We start from the raw sequence: 27,903 nt of genomic DNA on the forward strand, positions 1-27,903 counted from the left end.
CTTCAGTTGATTCTGGTGCACATTAAGGTTTAAGAACCACTGACCTAGACTAATCAGGATTTTATTCTAAACTGTATTCTAAACTTTTCTGAAGCGTGGATAAGCAAAATTAGCAAGGACAAGGAATTGAAAAGCCTGGGCAGGCAATGAATAGTCTCAGCTATAAGCATTTTCTTTCACTTAAAACAAAACATAAAACTTTTTAGTTTGAATTAATTTCAAGCTTACAGGAAAGTTGTAACAAAAAAAAAGGAACTCTCATACATCTTAACTCCAAATCACCAATTTTTGACATTTTCCCACATTTGTTTTAGCATACCCTCTCTCTCTACACACAACACACAGATACACACACACACACTTGAGAGGAGGTGAATATTAATTTCCTTTTATTCCTTAATATTTCATACTAGGAACACAGATATTCTCTTTTTTTATTATTATTATGTTATGTTAGTCACCATACGCTACATCACTAGTTTTTGATGTAGTGTTCCATGATTCATTGTTGCGTATAACACCCAGTGCTCCACGCAATATGTGCCCTCCTTAATACCCATCACTGGGCTAACCCATCCCCCCATCCCCCAATACAGACATTCTCTTACATAACCCCAGTAGTTATCAAATTCAGGAAATTTATCATTGATGCAATAGTTTAATCTGTAGTACATATTCCAATCTGTTGATTGTGCTATAGCAAATTTTCTTTTTCTGTATAGAATCCAGTCTAGGATCATGTGTTGCATTTAGTTGTAAGGTCTTTTTTAGTCTTGTTTAATCTATTACAGCTCTTCAGCTTCTCATTTTCCTTTTAATGACATTGACATTTTTGATTTCTCATTTACCTCTGTGATGGTGTAAACAACCAGGGTAATTTTGCCCTCCAGAGGACATTCAGCAATTTCTGGAGCATCAAAACCGGAAGGGCTAGGATGGTGGTATTGGTTGCACAACAATGCGAATGTACTTTAGGATACTGAACTATACACTTAAAAATGGTTAACATGGTAAATTTTATGTTATGTATTTAAACATGCATACATGGGAGTGGGGGTTAAACATACTGCAATACATGTGACAGACTCCTGCAACAAAGGATTACCCAGCCCAAAAGGTCAATAGCGGCAAGGTTGAGAAATACTGGTCTAAGTTACGGTTGACCCTTGAACAATGTGGGGGTTAGGGGCACTGAGGCCCACATAATCAAAAATCCGTGTGTAACTTTTGACTCCCCAAAAACTTAACTACTAATAGCCTACTGTTGACCAGAAGCCTTACCAATAACATCAACAGTCTATTAACACATATTTTGTATGTTCTATGTATTATACACTGTATTCTTAAAATAAGCCAGAGAAAACGTTAAGAAAACCGTAAGGAAGAGAAAATACATTTATAATACTGTACTGTATTTATTGAAAAAAATCCACGTAGAAGTGGACCCACACAGTTCAAACCAGTGTTCAACGGTCAACTGTACCAACGCAACCTTGCTAAACCGTATTGTGTATATCCATTAAGCAAACAGTCCCATTCTAGGAATATATTCTGGAGAAAAATGAGTCGTGAACAACGATGCATGCACAAAAGCTTTTATCGCAAAACTGTTTATAATAGAGGCAATGTTGAAACAATTAAAATTTCCATGACAAATGAGAATGGTAAAATTAATTTCAGTATATTCATATAAAACTATGCACCTGTTTTTATTTTTTTTATTTATTTTTTTTTAATTTTTTTTTTTAAAGATTTTATTTATTTGCAAGAGAGAGAATGAGAGACAGAGAGCATGAGAGGGAAGAGGGTCAGAGGGAGAAGCAGACCCCCCACTGAGCAGGGAGCCCGATGTGGGACTCGATCCCGGGACTCCAGGATCATGACCTGAGCCGAAGGCAGTCGCTTAACCAACTGAGCCACCCAGGCGCCCTATGCACCTGTTTTTAAAAAGTCAAGGTAGTGGCACCTGGGTGGCTCAGTCGGTTAAGTGTCTGACTCTTGATTTCAGCTCAGGTCATGATCTTGGGGTCCCGGGGTCCAGCCCTGCATTAGGCTCCATGCTCAGCGGGGAGTCTGCTTGAGATTCTCTCTCTCCCTCTCCCTCTCCCTCTGCCCCTACCCCTGCTCATGCTTGCTCTCTCTAAATAAATAAAATCTTTAAAAAAATAAATAAATAAAAAGTCAAGGTAAACTTTTAGGTGTAAACTTGGAGAGATGTCTATGATACATTAAGTAAAACAAAACAGTTTCCAAAACAATTTGGTATGCATAATCTCCCCTATGATTTACAAATAATCAAAACCTATGTAAAACTTCAAAGTCTTAAAGGATACATGCCAAAATATTAACAATTATTATCTCTGAAAGATGGTATTAAGAGGAAGTTTTCACTTTCTCTAGATTGTTGTAGTCATGTATCATCAGAAATATAAAGACATTAAAATACAGCATTGAGGTTAATATCCAACAGTTACTAATAAAATAGTGACTGGGAGGGCGCCTGGGTGGCTCAGTTGGTTAAGCGACTGCCTTCGGCTCAGGTCATGATCCTGGAGTCCCTGGATTGAGTCCCACATCAGGCTCCCTGCTCGGCAGGGAGCCTGCTTCTCCCTCTGACCCTCCCCCCTCTCATGTGCTCTCTCTCTCTCTCTCATTCTCTCTGTCTCAAATAAATAAATAAAATCTTTAAAAAAAAAAAAATAGTGACTGCGAATAATTCTTTGAGCAACAAAAGGTACTGCTAGCAGTCCTCTGTGGAAGATTTGGTACATTATCAGAAAACTGCCATACCCTCAAAACCCCAGGGATTTCCCCCATTTAATCTGGACCAGGGTAAGCTGTCTTGTGAGTGAAGGGAATTGAAAGTTTCAAGAGCCTTGACTCTTCCAAAGCCATTGAAAGCATCTGCATTGTTTGTTGGCCTCTGACCATTAGTAATTTTATATTTGACTGGAGAAATCTAGAATATCTTAAAAGGCAAGCTGAAAAATCACAATGGTAAATAACAACACACTAAAGCAGTGTTTTCCAAACAGTAGGTTATGATCCATTAATGAGTCATCAAAATAATTTAGTAGGTTATGATCAACTTGATAGAATATAATAGATTCAATAAAATAGAAAACTGTATACTGGGTCTAGATGAAAAATTTCTTTCTTTATGGGGCGCCTGGGTGGCTCAGTTAGTTGAGTGTCTGACTCTTGGTTTCCGCTCAGGTTATGACCTCAGTGTCATGAGATCAAGCCTTACATCGGGCTCCGTGCTCAGCGGGGAGTCTGCTTGAGATTCTCTCTCCCTCTGCCCCTCCCCCCCACTCTCTCTCGCTCTCAAATAATCTTAAAAAAATTTTCTTTCTTTATGTGGGTGTGTTCAACAAACTTGAATGTTACTGCATTATATACCTAAAAAAAGGTATTCTTAGAATGCCTGGGTGTTTCAGTTGGTTAAGCATCCAGCTCATGGTTTCAGCTCAGGTCATGATCTCAAGCGCCATGTCAGGCTCCCTGCTAAGCAGTGAGTCTGTCTGAGGATTCTCTCCCTCTTCCTCTGTCCCTCCTCTCTCTCTAAAAATAAAATAAATCTTTAAAAAATATATATATTCTTATGCATGATAGAGTTAGAAAAGTCCTTATTTGATAACTTCAGATTGAAGTTGTTCTCAGTGTCATACCTTTTTTTTTTTTTTTAAGTTTTTTATTTAAGTAATCTCTACACCCAACATGGGGCTTAAACTCTCGACCCTGAGATCAAGAGTCACATGCTCTTCCAACTGAGCCAGACAGGCACCCCTCAATGTCTTATCTTTTAATATTTCAGCTTGTCTGCATTTTCAATTTCCCATGCATTTGAAAATTACTTTTTATTTTTATTTTGTAATAAATTCTATTTATTTTTTTAAAGATTTTATTTATTTACTAGAGAGAGAGAGCACAAGCAGGGAGAGGGAGAAGCAGGCTCCCTGCTTAGCAGGGAGCCTGATTCATGGCTTGATCCCAAGACCCTGGGATCATGACCAGGAGCAGAAAGCAGACGCTTAACCAACTGAGCCACCCAGGTGCCCCCAAAATTACTTTTTAGTATTGGTAATATTAATAATTAATTAATAATTAATTTAGATAATAAAATGAATTAGAGCATCACAATCCTGTTTTTAATGATACAAAGTATTTTAAGGAATTTAAAATATGCCTCCTCTTATTTCCCCTTAATAGGAGTCCTGTAGAGAACTTCATGCTGTATTTGTCTTAATCAACTCAGATTATAATAGTGTATCATAATAATAAATTGACATTTTGCTTTATATAATTTGAATTTTAAAATAACAGCGCCATCTGGTGGTTCTCCTGAACATGTTTACATTTCTCTTGGGGATATATCAAAAAGTACGATTGCTCTTTTGCATGTGGATCTCCAGTAGGTGATAATTGTAACTTTTTGAGGGGCTGCAAAACTGTATCCCGAAGTGGCTATGCCTTTTTACATTTCCACCAACAATGCACGAGGATTCCAATTTCTCCATATCCTGACCAACACTTGTTATTTTCCATCTTAGTATGTGTAAAGTGGAATCTCATTGTAGTTTTGATTTGCAGTTCCCTAATAACTAATGTTGTTGGGCATCTTTTCATATGCTCGCTGACCACTTGCATATCTTCTTTGGAAAAATGTCTATTCAGATTCTTTGTTCATTTTTTTTTTAAGGTTTTATTAGTTTATTTGACAGAGAGACACAGCGAGAGAGGGAACACTAGCAGGGGGAGCGGGAGAGGGAGAAGCAGGCTTCCCGCTGAGCAGGGAGCCCCACGCGGGGCTCCATCCCAGGACCCCGGGACCATGACCCGAGCCGAAGACAGACGCTTAACACTGAGTCACCCAGGTGCCCCTTTGTTCACTTTTTTAAAAAAGATACTTGTTTATTTATTTAAGAGAGAGTGAATGAGAGAGAGCACACGTGTGTGTGAGCGGGAGAAAGGGCAGAGGGAGAGGGAAAGAGAGAATCCCAAGCCAACGCCGAACTCGGGGGAAGCTTGACATAGGGCTGGATCTCACCACCCTGAGATCATGACTTGAGCCGAAATCAGGAGTAGGACGACTAACCAACCAAGCCAGGAGCCCCTGTCCACTTTTTAGTTGGGTTGTTCATCTTTTTATTGCTGAGTTCTAAGAGTTCTTTATATATTCTGGATACTAGACCTTACTGGATATATCACTACAAATATATTCTCCCATTCTGTAGGTTGTCTTTTCACTTTCTTGAGTGGAGTAAGCTTTTCATCTAACAGTCCCTCTCAACACTCCTTTTGAAACACTTAATATCTACAACAGTCTAAGTAACACATTGGCTACTCCTCATTCCTCCCACACAGGCAGACCTTGTCTTTTTTTGTCGGGCTGCATCTCCAGCGACCAGCATGCACTAGGTGCTACTATTTGTTGAATAAACAAATTCTTCTGGAGTCTCTAAGGAGAATATCATAGACCACCAATTCAAATGCCTATAGGAGGCTGGCAATATACATGAATAAATAGAACCATTTAGGGCTTCCAGTAAATGGGAGAGGACATATCCCATCTCTAAGCTAGTTTAACTAGTCCTCATGTAACCACCTCATTGTCCTGTTCTACCCTTTCAAAATACAATTTCTTCACGTCTCCCTAAAGATATGCCAGTCTTCAGTTCATTGGGTAGCTGAGTAATGTCCAAGGTATACTATAAAAAACAATACTAGAGTGCACTTGTGATGAGCACCTGGTGTCCTATGGAAGTGTTGAATCACTATATTGTAAACTTGAAACTATTATTACGCTGTACGTTAACTGGAATTTAAATAAAAACTTAAAAAAAAAAAAAAAACCCGCCGTACTAGATCCCAAAATTCACCTTATTCCTGCACTGAGTTTGGGCGTTTCTTCTGGAAGACCAGAGCTAACTATGCATTCTCCCCCAGGCTATTGCGAAGAGTTCAGATCCAGAAGTTGCTGCTCATCACAGGGCTATCTTTAGACGGGTGAGGTCCGGCGGGCTTTACTCCAGATTCCTTGCGAGAGTCCAAATGCGATGCTGGCCGGCTTCTGGCAGCAAGTATCTGGCGAGGAAAACTTGTCCCTCTTTGGAGCGCGTGCAGCCAGACAGGCACCCAGGCTCGGGCCACGGAGGGACAGAAGAACGAGAGCCAAAGTACTTGCAGGTCAGGTACTCCTCTGCAGAGGAGGAGCTGCACCCTAGCCCTCTAGGTCCCCAGCGCTCGACTCAAACGGCCACCCCACCAGCGGAGTAACGAAGCAGGGAGCAGCGTACGTACGTAGTGGCTGACGCGCCCACTACGCCGGACGCCGGCGGGAGACCGATTGTCACCGCAGAGCCCCGCGAGAGGGTGGGGTGGAATTGCCTTTCTTTCCCAGCGCTTGCGCAGAGAGCTCGTTTCCTGGGGCCAGGCGGGGAAGGTGGAAACTAGCGCCGAGCGCCGGGAGGCCCATTGCGTGCGCAGGCGCACTCAGAGATCTGCCGCTACCTCCGACACCCATTCCCCGCAGGCCTGGGGGTGGGGAGTGGGGGTGGGGCTCAAGGGACTGGGCTAAATGAGGCGAGAAGCCCCGCCTCTCAGTGTACGCTCGCTGCCGCAGCTGTCGCCGCCGCCTCTGCTCTAAGAAAATCATGTTACCCAACACGGGGTAAGGGCATGGGGGCGTCGCGGGGTGGGGAGGGGGAGAGGGAGAAGACTCGGCCGGGCGGAGTGCGCGGCTAGGTGGGGCCAGAGTGGATGGCTCGGGGGTCGCGGCCCCGGCGGTGGGAGGGCGAGCTCTGGAGTGCTGGTCCACGCTGGCCGCAGTGTTCCTGGAATCCGCGGTGACGCGTGAAAGTACCCCAGAATTGTGTCCCTCAGGGTGGCAGCCACGTGCAAATCTCTCCCACAAGTAAAGGATCCAGAGTGGGGTTACCCCGCCGCTCGCGGGGCGGGCCCTATCTTGGGTTTTTGCATTGTTTTGCTGAAGGTTTTGTAAGTTCTGGGTGAAAGGTCACTGTACCGCTAATGGTTCTTCACGTTTTCCGAACTCACAGTTCTGAAATAATGAAATAATGATGGGGTGCTTAAAAAGTGATTTTCAAATTAGTAACAAATTAAACTAATCTTAAATATGGGTATCTTTTTCTCGGGTTCTGGGAGGCAGTTCACTTAAAATTTTTAAAAATACTGGTAAAATACACATAGCATCTGCCTTTTTTTTTTTTTAAGATTTTATTTATTTATTCGACAGAGAGAGTGAGAGAGTACAAGCAGGGAGGAGTAGTAGAGGGAGAGAGAGAAGCAGGCTTCCCGCTGAGCAGGGAGCCTGTCGCGGGACTCGATCCCAGGACCCTGAGATATGACCTGAGCCGCAGGCAGACACTTAACCATCTGAGCCACCCAGGCGCCCCAGCATCTACCATCTTAACCATTTTTAAGTGTACAGTATATTCACATTGTCTGCAACCATTCTGCAGAACTTTTTCAACTTGCAGAAGAAACTCTGTACCCATTAACTCCTCCCTCTCCTCCTTTCCCTATTTAGCCCCTGGCAACCACCATTCTACTTTGTTTCTAGTGTAAGTGGCTTGAGCGGAGTGACGTGTCTGTTTTATAATTTGCTTGAAACATACAGGCACATGGCGAAAAGACTTAAAAAAGTCCAAAAGGGTGTAAGGTAGAAAGTGAGTTTCCCCATCCCCAATATTCAGTTTCCCAGTTACTCTCTCGTATGTTTCCAGAGATAGTCTCTGCGTTTATAAACATTTGTACACCACCCTAAACACACACAGAGACACAGACCACTTTTAAAAAAATCGTAGCACACTCCCTTTTTATTTTTACATAATGTGTCTTGGGACACGCATACATTTTAGGTATGTATATGCAGATCTTCTCTTTTAGTGGTTACATGGTATTGTATTGATGTACCATTATTTGTCTAACCAGTCCCCTATCATTGGATACCAGATCATTTCTAGTTTTTTATTACTGCGTAATTGCTGCGTGATTAAACTTGTATCCACTGTTTGCACATATTTGAGTGTGTCTGTGTGACACATTCCTGGAGGCGAAGTCCCTGGATGAAAAAGTATGTGCACTCTGTACTTTGATGGCAAATATCCTTGGCACTCCAAAATAAGTTGCACACCCAAAAGATTGAATGAGAGATTTCTAATCTCACACATTGGCAAACAACAAAATGTTTGGTAATAAAAATATTTGTTTTAATAATAAAAACCTAATTGAAAAAAATGGCACTTCATTACAGTTAAATTTTGCATCACGAGTGAGGATGGGGATCTTTTTAAATGTTTAAAGTCCACATCAAGGAGCAATTTTGACCCTTATAGGACATTTGGCAATATCTGGGGACATTTTTGGTTGTCATAATTGTGTATGCATGGGGGTATGTGCATCTTTCGAGTCCAGGAACGTTGGTAAATGTCCTGCAATGCACAGCGTAATCCCTTACAGTAAAGAATTATTTTGTCCAAAATGTCAATAGTGCAGGTTGAGAAATTCTGGTTTAAAGCCATCTGTGTATCTTTTTCTTTGCCTGGTGTACAGGATTCTTTTTTCATTGTGTCTTGATTTTGACTATACTGTTTGTTTATCATGCAGAAACATGTTTTTATTGAGTCAGTCTTTTTTTTTTTTTTTAAGATTTTATTTATTTATTTGAGAGAGAGAGAGCGCCAGAGAGAGAGAGAGAGAGAGCACAAGCAGGGGGAGCAGCAGAGGGAGTGGGAGAGGGAGAAGCAGGCTTCCCGCCGAGCAGGGAGCCCGATGCGGGGCTCGATCCCAGCACCCTGGGATCATGACCTGAGCCGAAGGCAGACGCCCAATGACTGAGCCACCCAGGCGCCCTTTTGCTTACTATTTTGACATAGGAAGTGAGTTAGGAAGCTCTCTTCATTTTGTTTCAGATGGCTGGCTGTGCAGTTGTACTAGTGCTGTTGATTGACTAGTTAATCTTTCTGTTAGAAATTCCACCTCTATCATATAACTGAAATCTTGTGTGATAGGGGTCTGTTTCTGGATTTTCTATTTTATTACTTTAGTCTGTCGATTCATGCACCACTACTGAACTATTTTAATTGCTCTAGTTTTATAAAATGTTTAAATATCTGGGAAGGCTAGTTTCTGCCTCATTTGGAATTTTTTTCAGAATTTTCCTGGTTATTCTTGGATGTTTATTTTTCCAAATGAACTTCAGAGTAGCTTGTATAGTTTTTTTTTAAAAAAGTGATTGCTTTTCTTTTTATTTATTTATTTTATTTTTTATTTTATCAGAGAGAGACACAGCGAGAGAGGGAACACAAGCAGGGGGAGTGGGAGAGAGGAGAAGCAGGCTCCCCGCGTAGCAGGGAGCCTGATGGGGGCTCGATCCCAGGACCCCGGGATCATGACCTGAACCGAAGGCAGACTCTTAATGACTGAGCCACCCAGGCACCCCTTGCTTTTCTTTTTAAAAAACAAAAACTTCATCACATTTATTCTGATTTTGAGGTACCAGAGAAGTTTGGTAAATTGTAGTGTAGATTAACTCTACATTAGCAGGTTTTAGCCGTCCACCAATGGTACTGACAAATTTGGACTCTTTCTTTCTTGCTTGACTCCCATGGCTCTAAGGCTTTTGAGCTGGAGGGGGTTCCTTAGTAGGACAGCCCAGGGCTTCAGGTTAAGAGGAGAAACTGTCTTTGCCTTTCTTTTTGCCAATGCCTGAAACTCTTTGTGAGGAGAAAAATGTCCTTTATCCTACTGGGAATCAGTCCAACTACACCAAAGGCAAAGGGATGAGGCTTTTAAAGCAATAGTTGAGACATACTCATCTCAATACTTCCATTCAAAAAATCACTTTAATAGTCTGTGAAGAAAGGAAAATTACACACACATACACATGATGTGTTTTTATACAAATATGTGTGTATATTTGTGTATTTTTGGAAAAAAGAAAAACTACAAGAAGGATAAGCCAGAAATAATTGAAGCTGGTTACCTACAGGTAAGAGATTGGACTTCTTTGTACATATTTATAAGGTTGTAACTTTAAAATCATGTACATGTTTTACAACATCCTTCACTAAAGATGAGAGAAAAGAGCTAAACTAAAATGGAATGCAAACATTAACATAGGAACTTAACTATGTATCCCGTGTATCTCAAATATACAGAGAAAAAGAAATAATTCAAGTAATTTGTAAAAAGATTTTATTTAATAAAATCTAAAAAAACAAACAAGAAAACAGGGCACGTGGGTGGCTCAGTCGGTTAAGTGTCTGCCTTCTGCTCAGGTCATGATCCCGGGGTCCTGGGATCGAGCCCCGCATAGGGCTCCCTGCTCAGCGGGAAGCCTGCTTCTCCCTCTCCCTCTGCAGCTCCCCCTGCTTGTGCGCGTGTTCACTCTCTCAAAATAAATAAATTAAATCTTAAAAAAAAAAGATTTTATTTATTTACTTGAGATTGAGAGAGAGAGGAGGAGCAGAGGGAGAGAAACAAGCCGACTCCTTGCTGAGCCCGATATGGTGCTTGATCTCAGGACCCTGAGATTATGACCTGAGCCTAAATCAAGAGTCGGGTGCTCAGCCAACTGAGCCACCCAGGCGCTCCAATTAAAAAAATTTTTAACATAGTAATTTGTATATCTTCAGAGGGATTTGGTCTAATGACAGAAATGTTCAAGAAAATTGAATTTAGTAGATTTATTATTGGTAGTGGTATTAGTGCAATAATTAGAATACTATTGTATTTTTATAGTGTATACCTTCCTCTTGTCTGTTTCCATAACAGAAGAACAGATGAAGATCTTTACTCTCCCCTTTGCATTGGGCAAGAGCATGTTACTGAGTTTTTTTTCACATCCCCTAACCTGGCTCTTGGTACTTTTGTCCTTTTTCTTGTTGAAAGCCATGTCACTTGGCATCCCATCCTTGTCTCCCAGAACTGTTAAGGTCTTGGATTTCTTTAAAAAAATTTTTTTTTAAGATTTATTTATGTATTTTTTTAAAAGATCTTATTTATTTATTTGTCAGAGAGGGAGAAAGCGAGCATGAGCACAAGCAGGGGGAGCTGCAGGCAGAGGGACAGGCAGGCCCCCCCTGCCCCCACCCCTGCCCCTCAAGGAGCCCGATGCTGGGACTTGATCCCACAACCCTGGGACCGTGACCTGAGCCGAAGGCAGATGCCCAACCGATGAGCCACCCAGGTGTCCCAAGATTTATTTATGTATATTAGGGAGAGAGAGAGGGTATGTGCACAAGCGGGAAAAGGGGCAAACGGAGAAGGAGAGAGAATCCTCCAGTAGACTCCCCACGGAGTGTGGAGCCCTCGATCTCACAACCCTGAGATCATGACCTGAGTCGAAATCAAGAGTTGGATGCTTAACCAACTGAGCCACCTGGGCACCCCAAGGTCTGGTATTTCTATTTGTCACATTAATGCAGAAATTTTAACATGTAAATAGCTTACAATGTCTAAAGTAAATAAAATTTTACCATTCCCTCAAACAATGCAAGGACCTAGAAAAGTTAAAACTCTAATCACTCTGTTTTTAATTTATGTTATTCTAACAATATATTTTAATTCTTTGTGCAAATATTGTGTTATTACTAATTATTATTGTAAATACATTTGTAGATTTCTGTACTTAATTTACCAGTACTTTTTTTGTTTCTATTTTTTTGTTTCTTTTGTTTTAGTATTTTTGTGGGGTTTTTTAAATTAACATATAATATATTATTTGTTTCAGGGGTACAGGTCTGTGATTCATCAATCTTACACAATTCACAGTGCTCACCTTAGCACATACCCTCCCCAATGTCCATCACCCAGCCACCCCATCCCGCCTGCCCCCCTCCACTCCAGCAACCCTCAGTTTGTTTCCTGAGATTAAGTCTCTCATGGTTTGTCTCCCTCTCTGGTTTCCTCTTGTTTCATTTTTCCCTCCCTTCCCCTATGATCCTCTGCTTGTTTCTCAAATTCCTCAGATCAATGAGATCATATGATACTTGTCTTTCTCTGATTGACTTATTTCGCTTAGCATAATACCCTCTAGTTCCATCCACATTGTTGCAAATGGCAAGAGTTCATTTTTTTTTTTGATGGCTGCATAATACTCCATTGTATATATATACCACATCTTCTTTATCCATTCATCTGTCAATGGACATCTGGGCGCTTTCCATAGTTTGGCTATTGTGGACATTGCTGCTATAAACATTGGGGTGCAGGTGCCCCTTCAGATTACTACATTTGTATCTTTGGGGTAAATAGTAGTGCAATTGTCTGGTCATAGGGTAGCTCTATTTTCAACTTTTTGAGGAACCTCCATACTGTTTTCCAGAGTGGCTGCACCAGCTTGCATTCCCACCAACAATGTAGGAGGATTCCCCTTTCTCCGCATCCTCACCAACATCTGTCATTTCCTGACTTGTTAATTTTAGCCATTCTGACTGGTGTGAGGTGCTATCTCGTTGAAGTTTTGATTTGTATCTCCCTGATGCCCAGTGATGTTGAGCACTTTTTCATGTGTCTGTTGTCCATTTGGATGTCTTCTTTGCAGAAATGTCTGTTCATGTCTTCTGCCCATTTCTTGATTGGATTATTTGTCCTTTGGGTGTTGAGTTTGATAAGTTCTTTGTAGATTTTGGATACTAGCCCTTTATCTGATATGTCATTTGCAGATATCTTCTCCCATTCTGTCTGTTGTCTTTTGGTTTTGTTGACTGTTGGCTGTGGAAAAGCTTTTTATCTTAATGAAGTCCCAATAGTTCATTTTGCCCTTGCTTCCCTTGCCTTTGGCGGTGTTTCTAGGAAAAAGTTGCTGCGGCTGAGGTCGAAGAGGTTGCTGCCTGCGTTCTCCTCAAGGATTTTGATGGATTCCTATCTCACATTTAGGTCTTTCATCCATTTTGAGGCTTTTTTGTGTGTGTGGTGTAAGGAAATGGTCCAGTTACATTCTTCTGCATGTGGCTGTCCAATTTTCCCAACTCCATTTGTTGAAGAGACTTTTTTCCACTGGACATTCTTTCCTGCTTTGTCAAAGATTAGTTGACCTGTCGCTCCCTTGTCGCACGGGGAGGACAGGCAGAGGGAGAGGGAGAAGCAGGCTCCCCACTGAGCAAGGAGCCTGATTCAGGGGCCCCAGGACCCTGGAATCATGACCTGAGCCAAAAGCAGATGCTTAACAACTGAGCCACCCAGGCACCCCAGATAAGCTGATTCTAAAATAATGTGTGGAAAAGCAAAGGTCCAAGCATAGCCAAGAAACTCTTGAGGAAGAACAAACTGAAAATACTTGCCTTACCAGTTATTAAGACTGATAAAGCTATTACACTTAAGACAGTGCAATCCATGTGGACCAATGGGACAGAAGAGAAAGCCTAGAAACAGCTCTATATTTATGGAGACTCATCTTGACAAAGCTAGAATTGAAGATCTGTAGGAAAGATGGGCTTTTCAGACTGGGACAGTTGGTTGTCCATATTGGAAAAAAATGTAATTGGATCCCTACCTCAGTTCATACATAAAAGTGAATTCTAGGTAAATTAAAGACTAAAATTTAAAAGATAAACCATAAAATTTTTGAAAGACAAATTAATATAGTTGTGGTTAGGGAAGGATTTTTTTTTAACCCAAAAGCACTGGCTGTAAAAGAAAAGATTCATAAATTCTACATGAAAATAAAGAATTTCTGCTCATCAAAAGATATTATAGGGGTGCCTCTGTGGCTCAGTTGGTTAAGCGTCTGACTTTGGCTCAGGTCATGATCTCAGGATCATGAGATGGAGCCCCATGTTCGCACCCTGCTTATCGGGGTGTCTGCTTCTACCTCTCCCTCTGCCCCTCCCCCCACTCATGCTTTTTCTCTCTCTCAAATAAATATAATCTTAAAAAAAAAGATAGTATAAAGATAGTGAAAAGGCAAGCCACAAATGAGAAGATATTTTAAGTATATATGATTTATAGATACATGTAATGCATATATTTGAATATGTAAATATATACGAATATGTATTTACATAAGTGAATACTTTTTAAAATCAATTATTTATTTGAGAGAGAGAAAGAGAGCACGAGCAGGGGGAGGGGCAGAGGGAGAAGCAGACTCCCCACTGAGCAGGGAGCCCAACATGGGGCTCAATCCCAGGACCCTGGAATCATGACCTGAGCTGAAGGCAGACGCATAACTGACTGAGCCACCCAGGCATCCCCATACATGAATACTTTTTTGGTGAAGTTTATTTTTAGTAATCTCTATACCCAGTGTGGGGCTTGAACTTATGACCCCAAGATTAAGAGTGTCATGCTGTTCTGACAGAGCCAGACAGGTGCCCAAGTATATGAATACTTACATAGTTTATATGTAGTATATAATTTACATTTACATATTTATAACATTTAATCTATACAATTTTAAATATATATGATTTATGAATCATTAAGAATATTAAGATGAACAAAACAATAGAAATTACACAGAAAAAGAACATGACTGTTAACATAGGAAAATATTTTTAGTAATTAGTAATTACTAGTAATTAGCCTTATTAGTAATCAGGGAAATCTAAGTCGAAACAACACTGAGATACCATTTCATATCTACCAAATTGGTACAAATTTTAAACGTCTAACGTTAAGTATTGGGGAAGCATGGAGCTATGGGAACTTTCATATATTGCTGCTAGTAGGACTGTTAACTGCTTTGGAAAGAGGTTTGGCATTATTTGGAAAAGTTGAACTTCAATGTGTGTTTCAGTTACCTGTTGCCGTTTAACAAATGACTCCAAAACGTAATGGTTTAAACAACAGTGATTTTTTTTATTTATCCACAGTTGTGGGTTAACTGGATTCTTCTGCTCTGTATACTCTAGGTTGAGTTCATTCATACGGTTGCATTTAGCTGAGTCCTTGGCTGGGGCTGAAACATCCTAGACAGCCTCTTACCCTCCAGGGCCTCTCTCACTTGACTGGTCATCATTTGGTAATCTGTCCCACTTTGTATCATGGCATCCGGCTCCCAAGAGAGAGACAGTGGAAGCTGCCAGCCATCTAACGTATGGGGTTGAAAATCTCAGAATATCACTTCCATCACATTATATTGCTCAAAAAAAGTCATAAAGCTAACCCAGACTCAAGGGGAGGGGAAAAATACATTCTTCCTCTTGATGGAAGGAATGCCAAAGGATTTGTGGCCATGTTTGATCTACAACAGTACCCTATAATCCAGCAGTTTCACCAGCAGGTATATATGCCTTAGAGAAATTCTTGCACATGTGACTGGAAAAAGTGAATAAGAATATTTTTTTCAAAGATTTCATTTATTTGAGAGAGAGAGTGCGTGAGAGAGAGAGATATCATGAGCAGTGGGGAGGGGTAGAGGGAGAAGCAGACTCCCCACTGAACAGGGAGCCTGATGCAGGACTCGATCCCAGGATCCTGGGATCATGACCTGAGACAAAGGGAGACACTTAACTGACTGAGCCACCCAGAACAGGAATATTTTTAGCAACATTGCTCATAATAGAAAAAAAAGAGGGATGCCTGGATGGCTCAGTGGCTTAAAGGTCTGCCTTCAGCTCAGGTCATGATTCCAGGGTCCTAGGATTGAGCCCCACGTTGGGCTCCCTGCTCAGCAGGGAGTCAGCTTCTCCCTCTCCCTGTGCCCCTCCCCCCTGCTCGTGCGCACTCTCTCTCTATCTCAAATAAATAAATAAAATCTTAAAAAAAAGAAAACTGGAAGCCATCACCCAAATGTATAAATAGTAGAATGAATAAATAATTTATAGTATGTTCATATGTAGATATTATGTATTAATTAAAATAAATGTAGCTATCTGCACCAACATGGATAAATCTCCACACTATTTTGTGAAAAAAGCGAATCGTACAGTAACATACTGTATGAATCCATTATATAAAGTTCAAATTTAAGCAAAAATTAAACCGTATTTTTTTTTTAAAGTAATTTATATGCCCAACATGAGACTTGAACTCCTGACCCCAAGATCAAGAGTTGCATGCTCTACTGGTTGAACCAGCCACACACCCCAGGCAAGCTTTTCCTATAAAGGACCAGATAGCAAATATTTTAGGCTTCATGGGCGAAAGGCAAAATTGGAGGTAGTATGTAGGCATGAGATGTATATATGACATTATATATAAGTATATACATGTACCTGAGACATAGGTATAACAAGAGAGAAACCAATTTCCACAATATTTTTTATGAGTAAAGTTCAAAATAAGTACAATTTTTTGGCGGTACAATGAGAAGAATGAAATTCTTTTGGGGGGGGAAGAGAGAGGGTTTATTAGTTTCCTAGGGCTGCTATAACAAAGTACCACAAATTGAGTGGCTGCAAATAAATTAATTCTCTCACAGTTCCAGAGGCTAGGTGTCTAAAATCAGGGCGTCACCTGGGCCATTCTCCCTCTGAAATTCTGGGTAGAATTCTTCCTTGCCTCTTCCACAGTGTGAGAAAGCTTCTGGTGACATCCAGCAATCCTTGGCATTCTTAGCTTGCATCACTCCAATCTCTGCCTTTGTCATCACATGGTATTCTTGTATATGGGTCTTCATGTAGTCTTCCCTCCTCATTTCCAATCATACTGGATTAAGGGCCCACCCGACTCCAATATGACCTCATCTTATCTAATGACATCTGCAACAATCCTGTTTCCAAATAAGGTCACATTCTGAGGTACTACAGGTTAGGACTTCAACATATCCTTTTGGTAGATGCAATTCAATACACAGTAGGGAGGTAATGTTTGGCTTCGTTGGGGTTCAAAATTAGTGTTCCCAGGGCACCTGGGTGGCTCAGTAGTTAAGCATCTGCCTTCAGCTCAGGTCATGATGCCAGGGTCCTGGGATTGAGCCCCATGTCGGGCTCCCTGCTCAACGGGGAGCCTGCTTCTCCCTCTCCCTCTGCTGCCGCTCTGCCTACTTGTGTTCTCTCTCTGTCTCTCTGTTAAAAAAATAAATAAAATCTTAAAAAAAATTAATGTTTCCTATCCTCAAATTGATCATAAATATTAATCTGTAAACTATTCTTAGCTTTAGGACTATACACAAATAGATGGAGGGTCAGATTTGGCCCTTGGCTTAGGCATAAATGTGTTGGTATTAGGAATAGTAAAAAAACGGGAATGAGTAATCATATGTAAACTAGTTGTTACTTTGTGGGGTGGGAGAGAAAGGAGGATAAAATTAGAGGAATAGGCTGGTGGCTTCTGGAATGTTGGTAATATTGTTTCTCTTCACCTCTTCTCCACTCCCTTCTTTCCTACCAAAATAATTATTTCTTATTTCAAAACCCTTCCCCATGTTCACCTCTGACCTTTTCTGATGTGTAAATCCTATAGATCTTGGCAGAGACCTTATGTTCTTTTTTGTTAACAAGTCTGTTTATCTGGTTACTGTCCCCTTTTCTCTTTGCTGTTGTCACTTTCACTGTATTCTCTTTATCCTTCTCCTTCGACAAGCTTTTTTTTTTTTTTTTAAGTAGGCTCTACACCCAGCAGGCAGCCCAACATGGGGCTTGAGCTCACAACCCTGAGATTAAGACCTGAGCTGAGATCAGAAGTCAGAAGCTTAACCAACTGAGCCACCCAGGTGCCCCACCACAATCAATTTTAAAACCTTTTCATCATCTTCAAAAGAGACCCCACACCTCTCAGCTATCAACTCTAACCCCTGCACCCCTAGGCAACCACTATCCTTGTGTCTCAATAAATTTGCCTATTCTGGACATTTCATATAAATGCAATCATACAATGTATGGTCCTTTGTGACTGGCTTCTTTCACTTCGCGTAATGTTTTCAAGGTTCATCCATGTAGCATGGATCAGTACTTCCTTTTTATTGTTGAATATATTTCACTGTATAGATATACTGCAATTTATTTATCCACTCATCAGTTGATAGACATTTACATTTTTCCCAATCTGGCTATTATGAGCAATGATGAGCATCTGTTATGCAATGATTTGCTTTTAGATAATTTCTTTTAAGTAGTATGTATTCATTGTAGAAAATTTGAAAAAGCCTGAAAAATATAAAGAATGTGATAAAATTTATTCATAATCGCATCACTCAAAATAAGCTTTGTTAACACTTTTTCTGTGGGGAAAAAAATACATGTGTGTATAGTTTATTAATTCCTCATTTCTTGTTAAGATTTACTTTTTATCTGGGGGCGCCTGGGTGGCTCAGTTGGTTAAGCAACTGCCTTCAGCTCAGGCCATGATCCCAGGGACCTGGGTTCGAGCCCCATGTCGGCCTTCCTGCTCGGCAGGGGAGCCTGCTTCTCCCCTGCACGCCATCCCCCACCGCCCCGCTCATAACTCTTTCTGTCACTCATTCTGTCTTTCAAATAAATGAATAAAATCTTTACCAAAAAAAAAGGTTTACTTTTTATCTGGCCAGATTTTATTTGCCAAATCAGAACAAGACTGGCCAACTGCAGTTGTAATAATTTATAAATCATTGTGCAATGGCAGTATCACAGAGCTGTTAGCTTTCAGGAGGGAGGGAGGGAGGAAGGTTTAGAGAAAGTTTGTTTTTATGTTTTTAAAGATTTTATTTATTTGAGAGAGAGCATGAGCGGGGATGGGGTGCGGAGCAGAGGGAGAGGAAGAAGCAGGGAGCCCGTCTTGGGCTTGATCCCAGGACCCGAGACCACCACCCAAGCCGAAGGCAGATGCTCAACTGACTGAGCCACCCAGGTGCCCCGGTTTAGAGAAAGTTTTACTTATTTATTTTTAAAGATTTAATTTATTTGTTAGAGAGAGAGAGAGTGAGAGCACGAACAGGGGGGTGAGGGGCAGAGGGAGAAGCAGACTCCCCGCTGAGCAGGGAGCCCGATGTGGGGCTCCATCCCAGGACCCTGAGATCATGACCTGAGCCGAAGGCAGATACTTAACCGACTGAGCCACCCAGGCGTCCCTAGAGAAAATTTTAGAGGAGGAAACATATATATTGTGAAAATATGCAGAAGTTCCTGTTCCTAATAAGTAATTAAAACATTGAGGTTTCTTATAAGGTCATTATTTGTCTGTTCTAGGAGGCTAGCAGGATGTACAGTTTTTATCACAGGTGCAAGCCGTGGCATCGGCAAAGCTATCGCATTGAAAGCAGCAAGGGATGGAGCAAACATTGTCATTGCTGCGAAGACCACGCATGTAAACCCCAAACTTCCAGGCACAATCTTTACTGCTGCTGAAGAGAGTGAGTGAATGGGATGATGCCATTTCATGAAATGTTTTAACCATGGTTTCAAAACACAGAGAATTTGCTGGAGAGTTTAATTCTAGCTATTTGAAAGCTACTCTAAAAATAATTTTATCTGGTTAAAGAGATATTTTGTCACCTTAGGGCAGTGATTTAGGAACTGTTTTTTTTCCCAGCACTTTTGTATGATATGAGAGACTCCCCTTAAAAATCATGTCTCTTGAGGGCAGTGGTTCTTGGATCTGTGCAGAGAATGGGGGAGTGGAAATGAGAGGTGGATGATGTGAACACTTTGAAAAAGTTCTCCATGTTATTTATTCTCTGTGCCATTTGAAACTCATTATCTTTATACTTCCAGTTCACAAATAATTATCAAGTGCTTCTATTCAAGGCATTGTGCTAGGCACAATATCAGGAAGGAGGGCTTAAAATTCAACTTCAGTGAATATTGTCAGTTTTGTTAGTCATGTTAATAGCATTGTGGTTATGTTAGGGGAACATATATGAGGTATTTATGAATGAGATCATGCCTGAAATTTGTTTTAAAATACACATCAGCCAAAAACAGGATTGGGGGTAGAAAAATTAAACAACTGGCAGAGCATTAACAATCATTGAAGATAGGTGATAGATTCATCGTAGTTTATTATACTATTCTTTATATTTTTGTCTATTTCTTGAATTTTTTCATAATGAAGATTTTTTAAATTAACTTCCTTTTTTTCTTTTTTTGCTTTTTAATAGAATTTTTTTAAATTACCTTTTTGTTGTTTTTTTTTTTTAAAGATTTATTTATTTATTTTAGAGAGAGAGCACGCATGTGCACTCAAGAGTGGTGGTGGGGGGGAGAATCCTCAAGCAGACTCCCTGCTGAGTACCGAGCCCAAGCAGGGCTCAGTCCCATGACCCATGAGATCATGACCCCAGCTGAAACCAAGAGCTGGACGCTCAACTGACTGACTGAGCCACCCAGGCGCTCCTCCCCCACTCCCCCCCCACACTTTTTTTGTTTTTTAATAGATTTGGTCTCTCTACTTGGAAGCTGGATATGGGTTTGTCTGTCCTACTGTAGGGTGGAGCCACTAGTAGTTATAAGAACATAGTTATTTATATTGATTTTCTGAAAATAGGGTACTTATTTCTTTTGATTCATATCAGAATGAAAAGTTTAGTATTTGAATGTCTCAGTGCTTTTTTGTTTGTTCATCCTTTGTAGTTGAAGCAGCTGGAGGAAAGGCCTTGCCGTGCACTGTTGATGTGAGAGATGAACAGCAGATCAGTAATGCAGTGGAGAAGGCAGTGGAGCGATTTGGAGGTAGTGCCTTAATTCTGAAATAATTATTGAATATTGTAACTATAATTTGAATTAAAATTTTTTTTTTTAATTTCCTGAGTCTCTGGAGTATAACCAGATATGAGTATTCACTTATGTAGAAATGCAGCTTAAAACCATCTGATGACTTTTTTATTGTTAAAAGTTATTTTGAATAATATAGCACATCTATAAAGTTAGGCCCTTGACAATAACGTATATCTAACTAGTTTCCCAGATCGCATCCTCTTGCCTCTCCTCAATTGATGTAGCCATCATTTGATGACTTTTGATATTTATTGGATTAAGTGTAGCTAACTTACTGGCATTCAGGATATTTCACATTCTGATCTCAACAGACTTTTTTTGGTTCCATCATTTTTCTATGCCCCTATATAAACACTTTATTCTTCCCCAAATAGTTTACTTCCAAATCCTTGCCTTGAAGTTTTTGCCTCTTAACTTTTTCTCTTCCCCATCCTGAGGCTTCTCCAGTGCCCACCTCTCCATCTCCAGTCCTACCTGAAATCCTCCCTTCTCTGTATCTTTTGAAATCCCACCTTTCTGTGGTTAAATCTCATCTCCTCATGAAGCCAATTTCCTCACCATGCCAACTAATCAGAAGTGTATTTTTCTTTCTCTGAATTCCAAAACATTCCTTTGATCCTTACCTTGTACTACTTTGTTTTTTTTTTAAAGATTTATTTTATTTTAGAGATAGAGCAGGGGAGAGCAGAGGGAGAGAATCTCAAGTAGACTCCCCACTGAGCGTGGAGCCTGACACCGAGTTCGATCTCACAACCCTGAGATCATGACCTGAGCCTAAATCAAGAGTGGGACACTTAGCCAAGTGAGCCCCTCGCGTGCCTCTATTGTACTACTTTAGATCTTAGTACTTTTTTTCCTCAATTAGTTCATAAACTCCTAGAAGGCAGGTGTTAGGGGTTGAGCTAAAGCTTTGATGGTATTATAGCAAGGCACCTGGCCGTGTCCAAATCCTGCCCAAACCATTACCATGCTTCCCTGCTCCCCCCATAATATTCCAGAGACTGTATGTATGTACATGTGAAAGATATTGACCAATGGGAAGAAAGGTAATATTTTATTATTAGCATGGCTTATGCTTATAACCTTCAATGCCAAGCACTATGTTATAAAGGACTGGAGCACAGAGTTTAATTTTCAATTAAGAGGATATGTTTTCAGTACCTTTGAGGGGAAAAAAAATCTTCCAGTATATTTTGCTACCTTTTTTTAAGATTTATTTATTTGAGAGTGAGAGAGAAAGCTTGTGCTCACGTGGACACAATGAGGAGGGACAGAGGAAGAGGGAGAGAGAAACTGAAGCAGACTCTGTGCTGAGTGCACAGCCCGACACAGGCTCAATCTCATAACCCCGAGATCAGACTGAACCAAAACCAAGTCAGATGCTCAAAGGACTTCACCACCCAGGCCCTGCCCCTGCTTTATTTGAGAGAGGCATCTGAAACACTTTTATCTTCTTGATAAATTTACAGATTGGCAGTGGAGTTACCTCTATTTTGAAGTCTTTCCTAAGATTTCCTTTCCTCCTCCTTAGTAACCACTTTGATGTATTTCAGTTTTTTTGCTTTACTTTTACCCATCAGTTTCTGCTTTCCTGGCATCATAATGCACAATGAAGAGGGAACTCTGTTAAACTACTCAGCTGCCACTCTCTCATAATTATTAAGGATGCCACCTTTATAAGAGATGATTCATAAGCTGCTCCTTTTTTTTTTTTCCTTTCCCTCTGTACTCTTTTTCCACAAAGAGGCCAAGCTTTTATTTTTTGTTTGTTTGGTCTTAGTTCCATACTGTGGTTCCTACTATTGTGGCCTTCTGTTTTGGAATTCTGTAGGCCTTTGAATTCTGCCTTTTGGGAAGACTTTACCTTTTCCTGATATTTCTCTCTGCTGGAGAATTGTCTTTAACAAAGTCCTAGCAGTTGATAATGATTTCAAACCTGTACCCTCAGGGTTCTCTGCCACAGGGTGCTCCCTATCACCTTGCCTTCCCTCACCTTCAGAGTTTTCCAGGCCTTGAGTAAATTATGCTATTTCATAAACCACAGAATCATTCTTTCCTGCTAACTTTTTTTTTCTGCAGCAGGTATATATATATGTATGTATACACACATACACACACACACCTGCTTGTGCATTATTTTTCACTATTATTCCCTGATCCATTTTAATTTGGCCCATCTGAGTTTGAAATTTTAACCTACCTCTTAATTGGAGCTATTTTTTTCTTTATCACTGGCAAGTCAAACATAATTTACCATGTCAGTATATCCTCGTTTCTCATCTACTTTCTTTGCTTTTGGGCCCAGATGTTTGCTCTGCTAACATACTCGTCACTTGTTATCACATAGTGAGAGAGATGAAGTCAATAAAGTCTGAATTTGCTTAAGGAATCTGTTGATTGGATCAACCCTCACTAGCTTCATCTCTGAAGAGGGTGATTCTACACAGGGTGGTGTATATACCCATCAGCCCAGCATCTCACTCAGACCTTCATTCAATTCGCTTTGCTTCCACCTGGCTTCTTCTTTAGTGAGTATCATCTTTCTGGCCTCATAGGCCCTAGCAGAGTGCCTTATGTAGAATAGCCACTCGCTGATTATCTTTCAGTGATGTGGCTGAGCAGCTCATAGCTTTGTGGATTGACAAGTATGCCCTAGATTTAAAAATTCTTTTCACAGGTCTTTGCTACTTGTGAAGGCAACCATCATTATGTTCATCCTAGAAGGTTGGTAGTCACAGGATCTAGAACTTGTCTCAGATATATGGATGACTTACTTGAGTTGAGTTTTGTTATAATGAAGCTATAAAATGTAATATAGTTGAATCCAAAGTTATCCTAAGGACACATTTTAAGAAAACACTATTAACACAGAGTTTATACAAAAGAATATAGAAACTGAGGAATGAGGATGTGATCAAGATTTTATACTACTATATATGAAGAAAGGGTGCTTATGACTAAAATGTTTTAGTGAGTATAATAGCCTTATTTAAGCCATTATCCACATATTGTGAGAGAGGGGCATAGTAAAGAGGGTAACAAAAATGTCTATTGCAACAGTCTAAGCCAGCAATAGTAGAAGTTGTGATGATTCTATTTAACTGAATATTAAGTGCCCTTTAAAAAGAATTTTGAATCATGTAGAACCAGAGAAGTGTTTAAGATACTTTTGTATTTTACTATTTTCATTTAACATTACTTAACTAAACTTGTAACTACAACTTATAACTAAGCTTGTAAACCAGATATGTTACATATAGAGGGACTGGCCAGAATGTGCATAAATAATCATTATTCTAGATTAATTTTGTGTATGAATTACTAAAACAAACTTGATATACTTTGATGATTTGCCTAGAATTGAAAATTCACTCTAGGTCTTTTCTCTTTCCCCAGTTCCCAAGACCAGGAAGGACCTCTTTTATTAAAGTGAGGGTCTTAGGAGGGAGACTAGTGAGCTTGGAAGGAGGGCCTTGGAAAGATGCTAAAGAGAAGGGAAAACTTTAAGGAAGTTAACCTAAGGTTCTTGGAGACAAGGAGGGAAGACTGGGAGGTAAGAGAACAAATAGGAATGAAGCTACAAACCACTGAGGACTAAGCCTCCTTGTAGTTTCACGTGGAGCTCTGGCAATTGGCTTTCTCCATTGTGCCAGTGAAAATCATTTGGGTGTTTTGACATAGCTATCGAGTCTTGCATTGGTATATTGTCAGTCGTATTACCTAAAAGAAGTATTTGTGAACCAGCTTAGGGTTCAACTATATACACTAAATGTTTTTATTTCTTTTTGTTATAAAGTTTAAATTACATTAATGAGAAGTTGATTATTTGAAAACAGGAATTGATATTTTGGTGAATAATGCCAGTGCTATTAGCTTGACCAACACATTGGAAACACCTACAAAGAGAATGGATTTGATGATGAATGTCAACACCAGAGGCACCTTTCTGACGTAAGTTGCAGTGGTTGGGGAGAACCTTGCAATGTGTTCTCAGAGAACTAGTTGTAAACAGATTTGAACCAGATTAGCAATACAGTTTAAAACCTACTAAGTTGTTATAAAGGCCTAAAAGTGCTCCAAGTCAATAAATAGTATTTTAAATAGTTTTATTCAGAGCTCCTTTTCTCTGTAAATCTAATAAAGTCTAAAGTATAGCTCCAGCATTTTCAGACATTTGTATGAATAAATATATTCATGCATGCCAATTCTTCTGATTATTCAAATCAGCAATAGTCTTTCCTTTCTCTGGAAAACACTGGCTATAGTTATGTAAATCATAGGAAGCTCATTATGAATCACATTTTTTTTTCCATTTTTATTAAGTTTTTAATTTTAATTCCAGTATAGTTAACATAAGTGTTATATTAGTTTCAGGTGTCTATGAATCACTTTTTTTTTTTTTTAAAGATTTTATTTATTTATTTGACAGAGAGAGACACAGCGAGAGAGGGAACACAAGCAGGGGGAGCAGGAGAGGGAGAAGCAGGCCTCCCGCCGAGCAGGGAGCCCGACGCGGGGCTCGATCCCAGGACCCTGGGATCATGACCCGAGCCGAAGGCAGACGCCTAACGACTGAGCCACCCAGGCGCCCCTATGAATCACATTTTAATGTAACAAAAGGTTAATGCTATCTTGGGGAATATCGGGGAATACAGAATATAGAATGAAACCAAATGTAGTTGTGATCTGTTCTGGATCAGTCAGACAATCCACTCTTGTTTGTCCATTTTTTATCTGTTTATTTACCCTCAGGTTCTATCACTTTTTCATGTGGAGGTAAGGAAAGCTAGCATAGAACTTGTTTGTCGCCTCACATGCATCTTATATGTATCTGCCGTACGGTTATACATAAAATCGGTTAAGACCAATTAGGACCTTGGGCTTTGGAGTTAGATTCCTTTGAGTATGTGCTATCTCATGACTTTGTGCAAGTAACTTAACTTCTTGCAGATTCTCTTTCCTTATTTGTAAAATGAGGATGTGAAGTATGTCGTAGGATTGGTCGTGAGAGTTAAATGTAAAATTTGTTGTTAATCTGGAACTTTTCTCTTAGAGATACATTTTGTTGGGTCTACAAAACTGGGCCCTGACAGTGTAAAACAATGTTTTTATTAGCTCCTTTATTAGCTCAGAATTTTATTAGTTACTCATATGAAAAAGATCAGATTTACACAAAAATCCAGATTTCTGGCTTTTCTTGAAATTGGAAAATCTGGTCACAGCATACCCATATGGCAACAGTTAGCTGCTGTAGCTGAGTGGCAGAGTGTTAACTGCCTCATTAGAGACATTAGCTGTGGCCTTTTGTTACATTACAGTGTGATTCATAGGCACCTGAAACTGAGGACAGGCTAAAAGGTTGCCATTTTTATCTTGTTGTGTGCTTGCCCTGCTATTTTTCTTAAAGAAGGAAGTAAAATATTTCTCATACCCATGTGTCTGTCTGAAGTGGGAAAATGAGACATATGCCAAGAGAGCCATATGTTCAAGTAAAATGAGTGAGAGCCTACTTCTTTATAGATGTGGGGCATATTTCTATAAATTCAGTATGTAAAGTACATCTCAATTGAATGGAAACCACAGTGAGTCAAACCATGGTAAGAACTATGGCAAACATACAGAAAAGACTGTGGTGAAAAACTTACATAGAAAAAGGACTAACACTTCAATAGGATTTGTGTTTATTTTCAAATAAAACAAGCAGTGCTGCTCTGTGTTGCAGTCATGTGTTACATGAAGAAATTATCTGGGCCTCAAAATCTTTTACAGATGGTAACTTGTGAAAGAATTTTGATTAAATATAAACACTCATTTAAACAAGCATTTAAAAATATAAACCTAAGCAGGAATACTGTTGCTCAGCATGTTGAATTAAGGCTTAGAAGGACACGATTTGTGAAAAGTTAAATCATTTGTGGCAGTTTCAATTGTAGGTGATGAAGCCAAGGATATAAATATTCTACTTACCAAGTTTTATTTACTTAAGGTGTCAGGAGAATTCTGATGTGATTAAAAAAACTTTTAGGCTGGTACCCATGACATGAACATGGAAGTGACTTGTTAAGTGTTGAGAAACATCTTAGGAAGTTTAATATAGATTTGTCAAAATTGTAATAACCGTAACTGTGGACAGTGCTGTTGCAATGGTCAGTGTTAACTTTAAGCTGTAATGAATGGTCAGTGTTAGCTTTAAACTTATTAAACTAATGTAGAAATGTTTCACAGAGTTGCAGAAAATAATTTTGTTCATCGTATTGTTCATTAGGAGTTGCTCTTGCTAAAAAGTTAAAGATGCACTGTGTTATGAACTTTAAGAACTAAACACACTTCTGTGGTTTAAACCACAGTTATGTGCTTTACAAATGTGGACTACAAACATGATAGTCTGCTCTGTGACAAGATTATGTGGCTATGGTGTATTGTTGAAGAGATTTTGTTTGTTTTTTAAGATTTTATTTATTTATTTGAGAGAGTGAGTGTGTGTGTGTGTGAGAGAGAGAGAGAGAGAGAGAGAGAATGAATAGGGGCAGAGGGAGAGGGAGAAGCAGACTCCCCACTGAGCAGGGAGCCCAATGCGGGGCTCGATCCCTGAACCCCGAGATCATGACCTGAGCCGAAGGCAGACGCTTAACCGACTAAGCCACCCAGGGGCCCCGAGATTTTGGTTTTAATTGGAAAGAAATCAACTGTTTTTTGCCACCCATGAGAGAGTTCCCAGCTCAATTCCCATACAAAGACTGGATCAAAGACTTGACTTTATTAGTCGACATTATGACTAACATAAACACAAATGTCTGACTCTCATTGCTCATTCCTTGTGAAATTATGTCTTTGGAAAACCCATTTAGCAAGAACAACCTGGCCCCTTTCCTATACCATGATCATTTTCCAAAAATGAAACTGATGGCTTAAACTACGTTCCTGCAATTATAGATTTGAAGGTTCAGTTCAAAACAAAGCAAAAACCTTGATTTCAAACTGAGAAAATGAACTAACCTTGTTCAGGTACCTTTCTCAATGAATACTACTTGTGTAGTTGGAGAACTACAGATGGAACATAGGAGCCATAGGGCACTAATGTACTAAAAACTAAATATGAGTACATTGGAATAGCAGATCTACAAATATCTCAGGAAGAGATACACTAAAATAAAAACCCTTTTTTAAAGCAAAGATTCTATTCATTTTTGAAAGTTCCTACATTTAGGGACAGGTATTATTTTATTTTACTTTAGTTTATTTTATTTATTTACTTTTTTAAAGTAGGCTCCATGCCCAACGTGGGGCTTGGACTCATGAC

General features: G+C 39.8%; 1 protein-coding gene across 4 annotated transcripts in view; it reads left to right on the forward strand.

Moving 5' to 3' along the window:
* The window catches only part of HSDL2 (hydroxysteroid dehydrogenase like 2), a 78,009-nt gene that overhangs the window by 12,497 nt on the left and 37,609 nt on the right, over positions 1-27,903 (forward strand). For 2 of the 4 annotated variants that reach the window (XM_078061611.1, XM_078061610.1), the window contains exons 2-4: positions 19,077-19,240; positions 20,460-20,558; positions 24,440-24,554. In XM_078061611.1, the coding sequence (XP_077917737.1) occupies positions 19,077-19,240; positions 20,460-20,558; positions 24,440-24,554 (378 nt within the window). Of the gene's footprint in view, positions 1-6,486; positions 6,674-11,371; positions 11,422-19,076; positions 19,241-20,459; positions 20,559-24,439; positions 24,555-27,903 lie in introns of those variants that run through there. The other 2 variants (XM_036090940.2, XM_078061612.1) reach the window with 2 other exon arrangements.

The sequence above is a fragment of the Halichoerus grypus genome, chromosome 14 (genome assembly GCF_964656455.1).
Source record: "Halichoerus grypus chromosome 14, mHalGry1.hap1.1, whole genome shotgun sequence".
NCBI lineage: Eukaryota > Metazoa > Chordata > Mammalia > Carnivora > Phocidae > Halichoerus > Halichoerus grypus.